Genomic DNA, 18,087 nt, shown 5'->3' with positions numbered 1-18,087 from the left:
CAAAACAATAATCTGTGCAATAACCTTTTAATTTGAGTATTTTGGCCTGTACAAATCACTTAATCAGTTGTTTGAACATGCTGAATGAAATCAAAAATAAACTTGTATGAACTGTTTTTTTTTATATGTTGATAATCTTATCTGAACTTTTTAATTTTCAGTTAATAGGTCATACAACAAATATATTCCAACTGTTTGTCATATGATTTGAATTAAACTAGTTCAAAGCCAAGTTATGATTTTAATTTGAACTTAAATAATATAGCGCGTTTATATAATTTATCTTAAATAACCTTTTTTTAAGATCAACAACAGCTGTACTATTATGAACACTTGAGTTTGTTGTTTTTTTATATATAAAAGTTTGTTCATTTTTGTATTAAGGTATTCTGTATAAGTCTGTAATGCAGTCATGAAAAAGCTTCTTTCGTTAATTTTTTGGCCTATTCTCCTGTATTTAAATTTAAATTAGGTAAAGTTCATATATTTCGAACAACACGTTTTTATGTTGTGGGATAAAAGAAAAAATTGTCACAAACAAGAACTTTTTAAATGTCATTTAACAAAAGTTTCTCATTCAGTTGGAAGTTTTAAGCATATTCTTGGTTTGATTTATTATAGATGAAGACACATATTATTTATTCACAGTAAAAATACAATAATGTGGGAAAATGTAGGTTAAAATGCGCACAAGATACAGTTATCACATAACTTTTAATCTATCATGATAATCAATTGAGTCTGTGGTTTTTGTTTCCTGATTTCCAAGAACTGTTTTTAACCAAACTTATTTTTAGTAAACAAAATAGTTGTAAAGTTTTCTAGTAGATTATTATTTAAATTTTATTGATGCTATTTATTGCTTTTTATAGTTATATTTTCTGAATTCCATTAATTTTTTTTTTGAACAAACTTTCTTAAAAGTTAAAATTGTATAAATTAAATTAAGTCAATATAAAGTTTATAACAGTTTTAATTGATACTAAAAATCTATTTGGTTTCTTAGATTTTATCCAAGAAATAATGCTAAAATAAAGTTTTGGTTGTTTTTAGATTGATCTTTAACTCCGTAATAGGAAAATTATGGTATACTATTTATTATATTTAGTTATCTAAAAAATTTGTGAGTTTTTATCTTAAACTTTTTAACTATGTTAAAAGTTCAAGATAAAGCAAGTGATTTTTTGATCAAACCAGTTAATTTATATTGGTGGTCTGAACTATAAAGTTGCTAAAATTAATTTTATATATAATAATCATTCGCTTGTAAAAACAGATTTCATTAAAGCTTGACGACGAACAAATACTTTTTTTTTGCTAATAAATATAAATTAATCCGTCAGTTAGGCTATTTTTCAGTTAAACTGTTCCAAAGTTGTAAAAAGTTATCCTTATGTTATTGAGTATGCGAAGTTTTTATTAGCAATAAAAAGTTGAACATTTTTTATAAATTTAATGATCCATAAGATACGATTTTTCAAAAGTGCCTAATCTTAAATTCAAATAGTAGAATTAGCACCAATAGAAAAGTTAACCCACGCAAATAAATACTCCCTTACATTGTAATTTAACCTTTTTTCCGCTTTAAGTTATATTTTTACCTAGTTAAATAAACCTACCTTTTGGTAACTTTGTCTTATTATTACGCCTTAAATACTATATTACAAATCAATTTATTTTACCCCTTGAAATTAAATTGATTGAAAAATGAGTATAAAGTTATTTTAAGAGATTTTTTTTGTAAAACATAGCTTTGTAAACTGAAATCCTATCTGCTTTGAGAAAAACCGAAATAAAACCTGTTTACTTATTGTAATGGATAAGATGTGCAACAATTAAACTGAAATTATTCTTTGAAAATTAAATAGCAATAAATGTTTGTGAAACATTATTTATCCAAAACATTTGCAAATAAAACGTCAAACGAAACACGAAACCTTATAATATATTAAGAGCAGTTTTTAAAAGTACTTAATTTATTTTTAAAAATATATAGTACTTTTCAAACTTTCATAAAACTAGCAATATTTTTTTTAACTTTTAAATTAAAAGTTAAACTCGTGTTAAATTTAGGTGACAGTTATTAATCTTTTACATAAGTTAAAGTTGTTTCGGTAGGAAGCTGGATGATTAAAAACTATGACGTCACACTTACTTCTCGTCACGTTTTCAACTGCTGACGTGACATTTGTGCTGTTTCCTCTAAAAACTGATTAATTTTTTTTGAGAACAAAGTGTGTTAAAAGTAACCATGAGGTTTAAAATGAGAACAATTGATCGTTTTTTAAAGTGTATATATTGTAAACAAATTTTAAACTTTATGTTCTATTCGTAACTTTAGTTTAATTTAATAACCTTTACCCTAGAAAATTTCATAAACAAATGTTTTGATATTTTTTTATTTTGTTATGAAACAGTTAAGCTATTTTTTGGTATAAAATTATAGATATAGTGACTTTAATTATAAGTAAAAGCACATTCTTTATTTGCTAAACAAAGTATTAACTTTACCAAAACATTCTAAATAAACATAGTGGCATTTATTATGAACAAGTATAGTAAAATTATTTATTAAAATACTAATTATATCAGAAAATAATTTAGGAAGTATTTATATAATATTCATTTTAATAAGTATATCAAATTAAACTGTGTATATGATAAGTAACATATAGCTGATTATATTTAATCTATTATAATTAATTCAGCAGCTAAAACCACAATTTTATTCTAAATACTACTGATTCTATCTTAATTATCATTAGGTTAAATAAAAGTCTTCGTTTAAAAAAAAATTAGCTACTAAAGATTATAATTGAAAGACTAGAGTATCAATGTTGTAACAAATGCGTTTTTATAACATTTTCAGAAGCTTTTAAAATCGTAGTTTCAGTTGGAAATTAATTTTTCATTAGTTTTCTGCATCCAGCCTGACATGTATAATTTATAAAAATCTGAAAATTTTGCATCCCTTAGACTAATTATAGACCATAATTTTAAATCATGTTTACCATTTTCTTTGTTTGTTTTTACAAATAGTTCAAGTTCTTATTAACTTTTTTTAAACTATTTGAGGTTCTTTGTTAATAAAAAGTGAAATTTTAATTTTGTTCCACTTAATTTAGTTTTTACCATTACTTTTGAAATGCTTACTTTGTGATATTAAGTGTTTTTTATTTACATTAAACCACTATCAATAATAAACTCAATTAACACAGCTTTTTGATAAGGTTAAAAATATAATTATGTACCAAGTATTCAAGGTCACTTGTTTATCTTATACTATAAATTTTCAATGTTTTCTTTGTCTGATTTTTAACAAATTATAGCTGTGCTAAATCCATCCTTTAAATTGATGTTTTAAATAATTTTTGGAACTGTATTGCAAATCAATAGCTAATAAAACTTTACCCTACTTAACTTTTTGTTTATGTTCAAATGTAAACAAATTTAATGGTGATATTAGATTCAGCCTAAAAATTTTAACCCAAAATTAATGTTGCTATATTTCAAAATCACACAAATTTTGCCATAAATGTTTAGTGTTCTTTCTAGTCTTAGCTGATAAAACAATTCTTTGTGGTGTATCACTTTAAATACTTATAATTATCGTTTGAATAATCTGTGCTTCTTTTGAACTTTAATTGAAAAAATCATAGCACTTGAGTGTTATTTTTTGCTAATTAGTTACTTTACAACTAATTAAAAAAACTAGATCTGTTTTAACTTATCTTAGCTTAAAGTTGTTTTTAGTTTCTTCTACAAACTGAACCTAATAAAAGGACTGTTTAAGCGATATCTTTTTTTTTTTATACCTTTGTTATTTCAAAGCTGACAAAATCTTCATTGGTTTTCTTAATTTTCTTAACATTTTACTATACCAAAAACAACTTAAAATTTACACGTATTTAGTCTAAGACTACAGGCTAAACCTTAAAAATAGATAGTCTCATAAATATGCTTTTCTTAATCATTGTAAAAAATTTTTATCAACTTAAAACTTAATGTCTAATATATTTCTAAAACTTAATGTACATCTTTATTCTCATAAGTTCAACCTTATGATACTTTATGGTTTTTTTGACCGATGAAAAATTAAAGATAACTTGTTTTAAACTGTTAAAACACTACATAAAATTTCACTCCCACATATTTGAAATGTAGGATGTTAGTTGATTTTTAATGAGCCAATCACAAAACTAATTTAGAGTTATTTCAGCCAAGTTTAAAATCAAAACTTGTATGAGAAATCTAATTCACCCCACAGACTCAACTTAACAAAGAGAATATTTATGTTCTTTTTTTCTGCTAATAAATTTATATATTTTCTCCTACACACAGATTCAACCTTATGAAGCGGATGATAGTGCTGGGACGCATGTTCCTAGAAGGACTGTCGACGGTGTTGTACAAGGAAGAGGTGATCACGATAGAAAAGCTGTACACCAACATATCTTTAGTGCTTAGCAAGGAGGGACAACTGAACAAAAAGCCGTGGTACAAGAGACCCGATCAATCATTATAATTTGTTAATTATTTATATTTGTTTGTGTACTTTTGATGAGCTGGGTGAGCCTGGGAAATAACTGGGGTAAAAAATAAGAGTTTGAGGGAGATTTTTTTTTTATTAATGATTTTTTTTTCTGGATTAGGGTCGTTTTCGTGACCCTGGAAACTCTGTTGGGATCAGAATTTGTTAAAGTTTTTTCTTATGACTGTTTATATATGAAACCACAAGTTTGTGAGAACAGGTTTTAATTTAATGACTTATACCTTAGGAAAATCTAAAAAATACAAAATATTTTCAGGCTCACGCAGGCACGTTTGTAACTTCTATGGTTTTTTTAATTTTCTCTCAAAAACTTTTTTTTAAAGATCGTGCAGTCATGTTCCTTCCGACCGAAATTTAAAACATTTGAGAATTTAACTTTTATAAGAATTTAACTTTTATCAATTGAATTTTAGAATTTAATATGAAAGGAATTTGTTACCGACCGATCATTGCTCTGTTATGACGTCATCATAGAAAAATTAAGAAAAACCTTAACCATTTCGCATTTTAGGAAATTTTACTTTGCGATTAACAAGGAATTGTGCTCAACGTTCCAGAAATTAGTTACTAGTATTTAAATCACAAACTTAATAATTAAATTAACTACAATTATTCTTTTTAATCTACTTCGCTTGCTTTTAACTTCCTCATCAAATGAGCTACAGAATCCGCTCATCAAAAACTTGAACATTATAACTCTTTATGACGTCATTTAGACAATTGATATGACGTCACTCCCAAAGCGAAATGACGTCGCTCCGCCCGATCGCTTTTATGACGTCACAAAGTTTTGTAAAGTGGCCGAAATTTCTATCCAAACAGCCACTGCTATCTCATTCAAAAAAAAAACATACTTTGTTCAAAGATCCAAATTTTTTATTGCACACCTCTGCAAGTGATTGATAAATTTACGCTAATGTCCACCGCAAAGCTGGTAAAGATAACTAAAACTAGTTTTAGCTAACAGCCGGTTTCAAACTGAAAATAATTCTTACATAAAAAAACACGATATACATTTTAGGACTGTGATACTTCTTTTATGCTTTCTGTTGTTTATATTGTTGAATTAAGTCAACCTTTGCCGATTGTGTGGCAGCAAATATTTGGCTTTCACAATTTCATCGTTGCCAAGCCGAATTCGCTGTCACGTAACGCCAACTAGCGGTCATAAATATATGTGCGACCGAAATTCGCCTTTCAACTCATTTGAATAACCATTGGATTAATTTATGCTTAATTGGAAGTATTTTTTTCTAGACACAATTTTACAACGAATTTATGACGTCGCAAGTTTTTTTGTATTTGTCTTTTTTATGTGTTGTGATGTTTTTGTGTTCTTTTTTATCATTTTGATTAAACTGTTGATGATGTAAAACCTGTGCTTTTTATTTTTAATATAATTCAATGTACAGAATAGAAAAATAGCATCATTAATTAGCACTAAGTTTTTAATACGCTTTAGAGTTGTGTTTTACCAGAGTAGAACAAATTAAGGCTTTAAATAAGTGTTTTCCAAAGGGTTGAATGACAATTCAAATTCCGACAATTCAAATTCTTAAAAAAAAATTTAAAAGACTACTTCTCAAAAAGTTTAAAGAATAAAAAGAAAAATATATATATTGATCTAATTGAAATCTACAAGCCTCTTTTTATTTTTTTGCAAAATCTTAGGTATTTTTTAGATACTTTAAAAATACTAAAAATGACTATTTTTTTTACTTCATTTAAGCCATAACTCGAAAAATACTTAATATTTTGCATAAAAAGTAAAAAGGCTTATAGATATTAAAAAGACCTAAGTATATATTTTTTATATTTGACAAATATATATTACTTTATTTGTGGCACTTTCATTTTTTTTTTTTTAAGATTTTAGTTGTCCGAATTTGAATAGTCGTGCACCCTTCCCAAAGTGGGCGATTTTAGTAAGTCGGGAGGAAATAGCTAGTAAAGGGGCGATTTTTAAATTTGGTCAGTCATAAAGTTTTAAAACTTACACTAGATGTTCTTGAGTTAAAGATGAAGTGCAAACAAAAAGTAAAAAAAAAATATCTTAGGTGTTTATAAATAGTAGTTTTTGAGTAGTCTTGTTGGAGGGGGCAATAGCTTTTTTAATTTCTTTAAAGAGGTCCATTTGAAAAAAGTTTGGGAAACCCTACTCTAAATGTATACTGAAAAACTATTAAGTCTTTCTACAAGTTTTTGTTACCAACTCTTTGTAAGTATTAAAAAGTTCAATTGTTGATTTCTTAGTTTAACAAAACTTTTTTTTATAGTGTAGAACTGGTTTGTTGTCTAAGTTTGGCCATTGTTTTAATTGGAATCATACAAATACAATTCTTTTTTAAAATACAAAGAAGTTTAATTCTATTAGTAAGTAATGGATATAAATCTAGATCTTCCTAAACTTATCCAGTAATATTTCAACTGGCAAAAAGACTATAGGTAAAGTTTTTGATTATAAATACCTTTATTTTGCATGCTCTTAGATCAGTTTTATAAAAATATAAGTTTACTAAATTTAAGTTTGTGAGTGGATTTTGCTTTAATAAGAATAAAATCCAATATTTAATTCATTTTTATATTCTGTAGTAAGAAAAATAGTAAAGAATAAAACATTTGCTGGTATTTACCAAAAACGAAGACTTATTTTGAGCAAAAATTTAGACTAGTAGTTAATGCGCACTAATATTTCTGTGAGAAAATAACTTGTACAACTTTTTTTTTCCACTTAAAATAACTTAAAAAAAATCTTACAGCTTTCAGTGAATTCTTTAAGTATTGTGAAACTTCAATACTTATAGTTTTTGTAAATTAGCTTATTATTTTTAAATATCTTCAACACACAGTTTTTAGAACCGAAGGTATAAGCGTCAAAATTGTAAACTACAATTAAATTCTTAACTGTTTACATCATACTTTAATAGTGAGCAGCTTATCTAGTCGACGAGACAAACTTGTTAAACTTTTGTGTCATTTTTGTTAAGTTTTGCCAAAGAAAGCATTACTCTAAACTCTAGGATACAACGAACAATCATGAAATTGAGGACACACTTTAAACTTTTATTAAGCTTTTAGTTTTTTGTTAATTTTTTCATTTTATAACAACTAACTTTTAATACTTAAAAGAAAAGTCACGGGTCGCATCCCGAAACAGAATCAAATAGTTTTTATTTTGTTAGAAACTGATCAACTTTATTAATTTTTTGTATATTTTTGTACATCTTTGGTGAACAAATATAGTTACTCCGAAAATATTTAAAATATTGTAGTCACCTTAAGTGTTATTTAATATCAAAAATAATTTTCAATGCTCTGATTTTTTTGTAGCAGTAAGAAAAATATAAATTGTTTTGTTTATATAAGTTTTTATGCTGTTTACTGAAGACTTTATACTCATTTAGTATTTATTTTATTTTTTCAAAGCATTAACTTTTAAGGTTTTTTGGAACAATAATAAATATGACTTTTGTTTTTTCTTAAAAAGTATGCTTCGACATTGATAAACAAAAAAGTGTATTAAAATTTGTTAATTTAAAGTACTTTTGAACTTTTTGAGTTAGGTAGAAAACCAAAAAAGTTAGAGAGAAAAAGTATTTATGCTTTTAGAAAAAAAACTAAATGATAACTTTTATCTAATTTAAAAAGTTCAAAGCAATTGGCTCACAAAATTTTATGTGCTGCTAACTGTAAATAACGAAAAGTGAGATTTTGTTCTCACTAAGTAACATATATAAAAACATACTTTTTTTTTATTGAACGATAAGAAAACGCTAAAAAAGTTTGGTCTAAGGACCTGATGTACAAAGAAACCTTTCGGTTATCGAGTCGTACACCACATGCTTATAAAATTTCTTACAAGCTATTACACAATTTTTTTTTTCATATATGTATTTAAATCTTTAGTAATAAAACAATCAAATAGTATAGATAAAAAAAAAATCTTAAAAAGAGTAACCATACTAAAAACATATGAAACATTTTTTTTAGCTTTCTAGTTCTCTTATCTTTAGATTTTGTTTCAAACGTTTTATTATTGTACTTCAGTTAGACATGTTTTGCAAATACTTTTATAACTTTAACTTAAAATATAACTGAGTTTTTGTAGACAAGCTTTGAAATATCAAAGTTAATGTTAAGTACAAAGTAGGTTTATTTTTGAAACCATACAAATCAGTTTTTTACAGAGTGTGAATCTGTTCGTAGTATTTGGAATAAAGTTTTCTGACACGACAAAGAAATTTTCATCAAATATGATACAACAGTAAACGTTACATATTTTATGTTGTTTTAGTCTAAAAATATGTTTTGAAATGACAGGGAACCACATTGTTAGTTTGAATAATATACAATGTGGAGAGCTTGTAAAATTTCCTGGACAAGACATTAAAAGGTATCCGTGATGTGCGACTCGATACCCGAAATGTTTTTTCCTGCACCAAATCTTAGAACAAAATATTTTGAGCGCTTTTTTTTTGTAGTTCAATAAACAGTAAATATAAAGTAGGATTAGACAATATAAAGCATTAAAAAATCAAATAAATAAAAATAACAATACTTGCTATACATATATACTATGCTTATTTCAAAAAATTTTTAAATACTTTACATAGCTAGCAATAGAAATATCAAATAGTTTTTTTATTGAAGTCGAGCAAACTTCCACATTTTTTAAACTTTTTATTTAAAGTTTAGTGTATAAACTTTTTTAATTATAAAACAAGCAGTAAAGTTCAATAAAACTTGAAAGCGAACTTATTAAGGTGTAATATTTTTTTCAAAAGCTCAGAAAACTTTCGTAGTAATTCTTGAGTCATACTTTTTACGTAGTTTTAAAATAAAACTTGTTTTAAAATATCTACAAATTTATGGCCTAAAATTTTCTACTTTTATATATAGATAACTTTATTAAACTTTGGAAATTTAAAGTATGAAATAGCATTTAATGTTTATGTTAAGTTAAGGTACTTACAAATGTTACAAGTTAGCTTGCGTTCTTTTACTTTTTTTTAATATAAGTTAGATATATTGCGAAGGTCATAAGTTTTTAAGACTACTAATAAAATTCAGTTAATGCTAGGATAAATTTAATGACACTGAGAAATCTTGTTTTATTAAACATTTTATGACAACTTTTTTTCGATAGCCTTCGCATACTTTTACAAGGTTAAGTTTTAAAACAATATCATTTCATAAATAACATGAATTTTTCTAACTACTGAAAGTTTTTTATAAACTTATAGCAAGAAAAATTCAAGGTATAAGTCATTTCGTTTAGTTTAAGTTTTTCTTTTTAATTTTCAGTTTTTTTAGAATAAAAAGATATATTTTATCATTACAATAAGCAGTTTTAAGGTTGTTTAATAGTTTCAGAATCTTAATAAACCTAACTTTAGATATATAAAACTTATTTTTTCTTTTACTAGAAACAAGCACACTTTATACTTTAATTTATTGACTGCATTGGATTTGTTCTATGGCTTTATTTGATCATTTCAGAACTTTTTTTTAAGCTTTTAATTAATTTAGGTATATAATACTTTGGTTAGTTAAATTAAGGTAACTGGTTATGTACCAAAATAAATGTACAAATATAGAAAAAAAAAGTTTGTTTCTTGAGATTTATTTTAGTCATTTCAGCTAATGTTTGAGCTTTTTAAATAAGTGAAAAATATTTCATAAAATATAATTTATTTAACATGTTAGTAAGCTTCTTATACCCAGCAAAAATATGCTTGTCAATTTCATTCTTAATTTTTATACAAACTTTGAAAAAGTAATAGTTCTGTATTTAATAATTTTAAATAGCTTAAAGCAACATGGTTTTTTGTTTTTATTAAATGAGAAAGTTTCGACCGACCTTTAAAAAGAACTTCAAATTAGTGGGTTTTTGTTAGCAGCAGCTCTTAACAGCTCACCCAATTAACTTTTTTTTTCTTTTTTGTTCATTTTTTTTCTCATTTGTAATATCAATTTAAAACTAATCAAAAGTGAATCAAATTACCTGTAGAGAAAAATTTCATCAGATTTTTAAAATGTTTCTGATTGGCTTGTGCGTTGATGCGCATCGCTAAGTTAATAGTTAGATTATCATTTTAAGTTAAACTTGTTAGAACTAGCTGTGGTCAGTATGTTAGTTTTCAAATTTTTTTTACAATTATTAAATTAAATAACTTACTGTATTACATAATAATATTTCAAGTAATACATAAGCATGTCGCATATTTCAATTTTTTTAATGAATTGAGCTAGGTTTATGTATGGAAATATTTTTTAGATTTTGTCTGATTTAAATAATGAATATGAAAAACTATTTAGACTAATATTTGTTCAAATGTAAAAATAGTAAGATCAGTTCATTGTTCAGGGTTATAAATCACTTTAATTCTAAACTGTTTTAACTAATAAAGTATCTAAATCAAAACTAGCTTTTCTTTGATTCTTATCTGTACCCCTATACCTTAACTCTATCTTAAAATTTAGCATGCATTCGATTTTAACCCACTTAGTACAAAGTTGAATAGTTTTATATATACTTCTCATTTATGTCACTGTAAATCTATTATAATGTGTGGCATGTTAAATGTATCAACCCAGATATTTGCATGAAAATTTGTATATTCATTCTAAATGATAAACAAAATGTTTAGCCACAAAGTTTCACAATTTTGGATAAAAATCATATGAAGTTAGTAGAAAGTAAACAATTTTCAGTATTGATTTGTTATTTTTAATGTTTAATTTTAAATAATTGATAAAATTTATTAAGGTATTAATTTTTTAAGTTTTATTGGTGCTTTAATAACTTTGTACAAAATATTGTAAACCTATAAAAATATCTCATTAAGTTTATACAAAGTAGAAATTTGGTTACCATATTGGAATATAAATGTGTTTAATTGATGTAAAGTTCCATTTTGTTTAAGTTTACTGAATATTGGTTGTTGTTATAAAAGCTTCAACATAAGCTAACAATCTAAGCTTGGCTTTATGAAAATATCATATCTTTTTATGTCAATGGTTGATTATATTATTGTATTGTTAATCTTAAGCTTATATGTTTTATTATAATCTGATTAATTCTTATTGTTAAGTTTCATGAACAATACCTTCTTTATAACCATGATATAAAAATTGTAAATTTTATTATGCTATTTATAGACATTTTTATTATGTTCATAATGAAACGATTATTAAAAAGCTTGCAAGTTATATTATAACAATATGTGTGTATTGTACAAAGCATTCTATTTGAAACTTATCAAAAGTTAGTTTTTCAAATTGAACAGAAATGCTAATAGTTTTTTGAATAAGTCAGTTTCAATATTTAAAGATTAGTTTTGTTTATTGTTAACCCAAGATTTATGTTGAGTTTAATTTTCTAACTTGTACTGTTAAAATGTTTTGTTTTTTTCAATTATCACCTTAAAAGTCAAGAATTCAAAACTGAAAAAACTTTATGTTTCAAAAGCTTAAAAATCGATCAAAATTTTCAGCTAAAACACTTTTTTTTTTCCTTTTATTATACTTTAACATTTAACTTATTGATTTAGATTGTCATAATATCATTTTTCCAATTGTGCTACCAAGATAATGCAAAATTTGACATTAATTTTTATTCCAAAACTGATTTAAGTTTTGCATCTTAACTTAGTTGCATCTCACTAAGCGCGCCATTAAAAGTTTGCCTTAAATTTTTACCGGTGAGCTAAACATGTTTCTCCTAACCATATCGCTCGCTCAACATGAAAGGTAACATTAAACGCGTGAAGATTCTGGAATTTTCTATGGAACTACTTTCTTTTGATTGTTGCAAATTATTTCTTGCATGGCTCTTGTAAGTTTTAACTACTTTGTTCTAGGTTTTGTGAAAAACTCAAAAGTTAATTCAACAAAGATGAAAAATTTAGTTTATTACTTAATTTGGGTATTCATAAAAAATTTTTGCTATTTGAAGCATTTAATTACAAACTTTTCAACAAAATAAGTTATTTTATTTTTGTTTACTTATTGCTTCAATCATTTTAAGTTGTTTTATTGCTAGTTTTTACTACATGAATAAAAGTACAAAGTAAAAGTACAAATTATCATTTTAAAACTTTAAAACATGTTTACTGATAAAAACTACTTTTATATTATTATAATGTTTTATTTTAATACATAAAATTGCTGCCTTGCAAAATTGGAAGCTCAATATAAGATCAGACATAAATAGCTGAGTTATTGTTTTGAGAAATGCTTGTTTAAAAATAAAATTTATATAATGTAATAATGTTATTGTTTCAGCCTTCTTCAATCTATTCTTGGAAAAAAGTTTATTATAAATAGAATAATGTTTTTATATAAAATGAGACTTAATAAGCAACTAAGCAAATAGTTGATACAAGGCAAATTTGTTTTAAATTAAAACCAATTAAACTGTTGGAGTCTAATAAAATTCAGTTAAATTTATAAGCTTTTTTAAGTTCTTTCATCTGGAACACATTACAAATAAATTTTTAATTATGTAATTGAATAAGATAAGCCTAAACAAAGTAATTTTTAACTGACGCAATTTGAACTAATATGTAAGTGGAAAATTAAGCTTTTAAGCTTATTATATTTGATTACAAAATTAGAAATTGAATTGTTTGCAATAATTTACAGGTTTTAATTTTGTTAAACATAGCTTATTTTTCTCAGTTAAGTTTCGTTGGTTTCTAACAGCTTAATCTTTTTCAAATAAACTATAAAATTGTTTGTTTAATAGAGAACTTTGTCAAATGAAATGTTAAACTATTTTATAAACTTTTTAGCTTGAGAAAGATATTAAAGTATATTTTTATTAAGAAAGACTATTCTTATTGAACTTAAAATATTTTTTCATTGATTAGATCGCCAACCTTGTATTATTCTTGATGTTTTATGAATGTTTTATTACAAGTCAGTCATTTTAGGATGAAGAGTAAATGTTAAAATATAAATAAAGTTAATCAAGCTTGGTGTTTTTTTTCTTGAAATCTAAAAAACAAGCGTTATTTAGCTTGACTTATCACCTAGTAAATGTTGGTTAAAGTCTAGCCTTCTAATAATTGATTGTTAAAGCTAGCAGCTTGTAAAACTGTTAATTGTCTTACGTGCTTAACATTCTTGTGTTTATTACATGTTTAGTTGCTTTATTGTTTTTTTGCTTATATAAAGTAACTTGAGTAAATGTATTTTATGATGAAAACCTAAAAGTTTAAGTAGTTTTGTTTGTTAACTTAGATGTTCGAGAAAATTTAAACTGTTGTAGTTTATAAACTTTTGAAATTAAAACTGTCTGCAACAATAATATTTTAACTTCATAAAAGAAGCTATTGAAGTTTGATAACTGTTAATTTCAACTAGTTTGTGGGGCTTGTGATTTTAAAAGAACAATTTTAAAGCGGTTTTTATTCAGTTAATAGAAACTCGCGAGCTATTTTATCAGACTCAAAATTGTTTATACTTGTCACATTAAGCACACTTTTCTACGCGATAACACTTGAAGTAAAAATGTAAAAAAATAAGAATAAAATTTCTGATTATCACATAAGTATTTTTAGATGCTTGTTTGAGTTGGTCTTGAATTGTGTGGCTTTCAAAAGCTGTGACTTATAAAAAATTTATGAAAAATTTATTAAGTGAAGTAGTTACAGCTGTGCTTTAAATTTAATGGTTTATTAGCTTAACTGTTGTTAAATTGAAAACAAAAACATAAAGCTTTGGAAGTTTATTGAGAGAAAGTAATAAAAAAGAGCATATTGAACTAACTACACAGATTGGGAATATACTTTAATTTGAAAATACTTTTATTGTACTTATGACATAAACTTGGTTCTTTTTAATTTCATTGTCGTTTCATTTAACTTTCTCACAAATTACTTATTTAATTTGCTTAACTAGATCAAATTAGTTTTCACAATTAACAGCAATATATTTAATTAGCTCTGTGCAATGAAATTTTAAACTATAAAAAATGGTAATACTAATGTTGTTAAGCTTTAATGTAAGCATGTTTTAAAAGTTGGTTTTGTTTGTACATTTAAAAGAGAATAAGAAGTTTAAAAAAGTCTTCGAGTAAGAAAATTAAAACTTGGAAAGATTTTATTGTTTTTTATTGAGGCATGTAATACAAATTAGTAATTGATGCATGAGTGATAAAACATTAATAAAATTTATATTTGACTACTTAAACTTGTTAAACAAAACAGTTCGACTGTGTAAAGAAGTTTTGTAATTTGAACTGATTAGTCAAATTACTTAATTTGTGCTTATTGTATCAACAAAATTGCATCAATTCATTTCTCTTCTTTTCTTCTAATGTTTGTGTTGAGTTGTTTTTCATTTACAAAAGAACTGTTATGCTTCAAATTTTGTTTTAAAAGTAGTTGGTATTTTTTACCAGATAGTGTTGAAAATGTTAGTTAAGTAAAACATTTCAAAAATTTTCAACTAGTAATAGTTTAGAAATAAATTGCAAATGAAAGCTAAGTGTTTTTACTAAAAGCTGTCTTCTTGAAACAATGATGCTTGTTCGGTTATTTGTTTAACAATAAGAATATAATTAACATTCTAATAACTTGTTTTGTTTTTTGATGTCACAATTAAGTAGTAAGTAAATTGCTTAAGCAGAATAAAAATGGATTTTCAATCAACATTCAACAAATTATATTGTTTAAATTGATTTTGATTACAAAAGAAATATTTTTGTACAATTAATAACCTTTCACATAGTTAATTAGCCACAGTGTGTTTCTCTATGGAATACTTTAAAGTGTATATTGAAAAACTTATTAGTTGTAAAATTGTTTGTGTTATTTCTTACTGTCTTAAAGGTTAACCAATTTTTTAAACATCTTATGAAATTGTTTTTCATAGAAACATTAAACTTTGAAATATTTAGTTGGTAGAAAATTTTATAAAACAGTTTTGCTGTAAAATTTTTACCAGCTCCAAATTTAATCTTCACAAATATCTAAATTTATTAATGGTAATATGATTATGGTTTGTTATAATTAACTTGAAGTTTTCTAATTACTAATAAATTAAAACACTAAAAACTCTAAATAAGTGTAAAAAACTATTATACTATTGGGTATTGTTGTTATATTGTTTTGATTTTTGATTTTTAGGTAAAGAAGATCATCTTTCTGATTTCTTTATATAATATTTTGGGTTTTAATTTTATAGCAAGCATCAGCCAAAAAAAATTACCCATAAGACAGGAATTAAATGCTATTGCACTTAGATAAAGTTATTGATATTGATCATTAACATGTTATTTATTTATATTTAATAGTTATAAGTTGACCTTACATATTACAAATACAAATTACAGAATATAAAGTCAGCTGATGGCTATTTAATTTATTTATTAAAAACATTGGTCAAATTTTTTTAAATATAGTGGCCGCCATTAGTTATAAGTAGATAAATAAGTTTTAATCAAAGCTGTATATTTATTCAAATTGTTGCAAATGTTTGTTAATAAAAACAATACTAATTAGACTGGTAAAAATAATCATATTTACACTACACTATCTAATTAAGGTTCTAGCAGCCTAATGATCATATACTTCATAACAGCACTATCAAAATATTTTAGACACTTTTTTATGAAACTATTAATGTTTTAAAACTCTTTTTTTTCCAGTTTTTAATTAAATACAAAAGTAAATGAAAGGCGCAGCTGCTTACAAAACCCTCGATGGTTGGACCCAAAAGGTTTGGAAAAAATAATACTTGTTTTTATTAAAAAGTATATAATTTAAAACAAATTTTGCTATATAATTTTATTAATTTATTGAATATGTACTTCTGTATGATTTTGTCAAAAAAAAAATTATTATACTTAAAATAAATTTAATTCAACATTGTTTTATGTTTCAATACGTTTATTATTGAATTGTATAAAGTATGTATTTTATTAAGCATTTAAAAGTTGTTTATGCTTATTTTAAATTTTTTGTTTTAAATTAAATAATTACAACAGTAATTATAAATTTTATTGGTAGTTGATTAGTAAATTCAGCACATTAAATTGTGAAATTTTCTTGAATTAGTTTATAGTTTGTCCCACTTTCATTATACAAGTGAATACCAATTATTTTATTTTAGTTTACTAAGTTGGCATTTATAGTTATTTGCTTTAATAAGTGTTCAATTTACTGATATGTAAAAAGCTTATCTAAATAAAGATGTGAAAATTAAATATTTCATTTAATACCAGGTTTCGGTGACAAAAAATTTCGACTTTTTCAAGTATAATAAAATAAAATATTTGCAATAAACAGTAAGTATATCTGTCAAAAATAATGGTTTTAAACTTAAAAATTAAATTTATTTATTTTTGTTTTTCTGTCAATTTTCTCACATCTATGCCCTGGGGTATTAAAGTCTCAATGTTTTTCGTTTACATATGGGAATACTGAAATATTATTGCAACTTAAATACATCGTATGGCATTTGTCACTTAATCAATTTGATCTTAAAGAAGCCAATTTATCTTTTAAATAAAAATAAGCATCTACTTACACTTAAACTTTTATCATAAAAATGTTTCATCTAATAAATTTGAACTGAATTAGTAATAAGCGAATTTTAGTAAACAAGCACAAAACCAGTAGTCTTGTTTATAGAGTTTACAATTCAAACGGAAAGTTTTATTAACTTACCCTACTTTTTTACATCAAACTCTACTGAAAAATTAAATTTAAAACAAAACTGGTAAATGATATGTTCTCAAAATTGTTGTTTTAATCCATAATGACGTCACATCGTTTCATAAAGGCGAGAGCTTTCAATTTTATGTTTAAAAACACAATTCAGTATTTTTGTCACTTGGTTACACAATTTAATCAAGTAAATTTTTAAATCGCAAACAACTTATATCATATCTAGTCCAGAGGTGGGCAGGCTGAAAAATCAACAATTTTGATAAGCTTTTTAAGCATACTTTTTACCACATATTTTTTAAAATGCCGAAAAGATAAAGTGACAATTTAGTCTTTTAAAGAAAAAGAAAAAAAATAACACTAAAATTTTTGAAAACAAAAATATGGTAAACTAGTTGAAAACAAAATTTTCAATGCGGTGTTAGAGTATTATTTTTTATAACCACATTATTTCAACAGATCAGCCACTATGGTACTGACTTGTCTATGGTCTACTACATTCTCATCTTCACCTACAGAGGCGTGATTGCTGCTTCGGTGGGAGGAAAAGGTTTGAAAAGAAAAACTGTTTTGTTTGTTTAAAAAATGTATAAAAATAATTTTGATTATGAGTATTAAATTCTGTGGACCAAATAGTTTGAAACGAGGAAGAAAACACTTTAACAAAAACTTATTTTAGCTAATTCAAAAAATATTTTTTTCTAGCTATCTGATAATTACTCTACTATCATTTTTTCCACTCTTAAAACAGTTCTTATTAGATTATGATGTCACATCAGTGTGGGAAAGCGAAGTATCTTTAAAATATATTTTAACGTTTCTATAAAAAATTCAAGTCTATTTTTTCCAATCTTTTGA

The 18,087-nt window shown here is 24.7% G+C and overlaps 1 protein-coding gene across 1 annotated transcript in view; it reads left to right on the top strand.

Moving 5' to 3' along the window:
* Positions 1 to 5,921, top strand: part of LOC145849585 (beta-1,4-galactosyltransferase 6-like) — a 38,124-nt gene extending 32,203 nt beyond the window's left edge. Inside the window, exon 9 of the mRNA XM_082954548.1 lies at positions 4,342 to 5,921. Coding sequence (XP_082810674.1) covers positions 4,342 to 4,525 — 184 coding nt within the window. The 3' untranslated portion in view covers positions 4,526 to 5,921. The remainder of the gene's footprint in view (positions 1 to 4,341) is intronic.
* The last annotated feature ends 12,166 nt before the right edge of the window (positions 5,922 to 18,087 follow it).

Source organism: Thalia democratica, chromosome 2 (genome assembly GCF_965202585.1).
Source record: "Thalia democratica chromosome 2, ktThaDemo2.hap1.1, whole genome shotgun sequence".
Taxonomy (NCBI): Eukaryota; Metazoa; Chordata; class Thaliacea; order Salpida; family Salpidae; genus Thalia; species Thalia democratica.
This window is presented reverse-complemented; position numbering and strand designations above follow the sequence as displayed.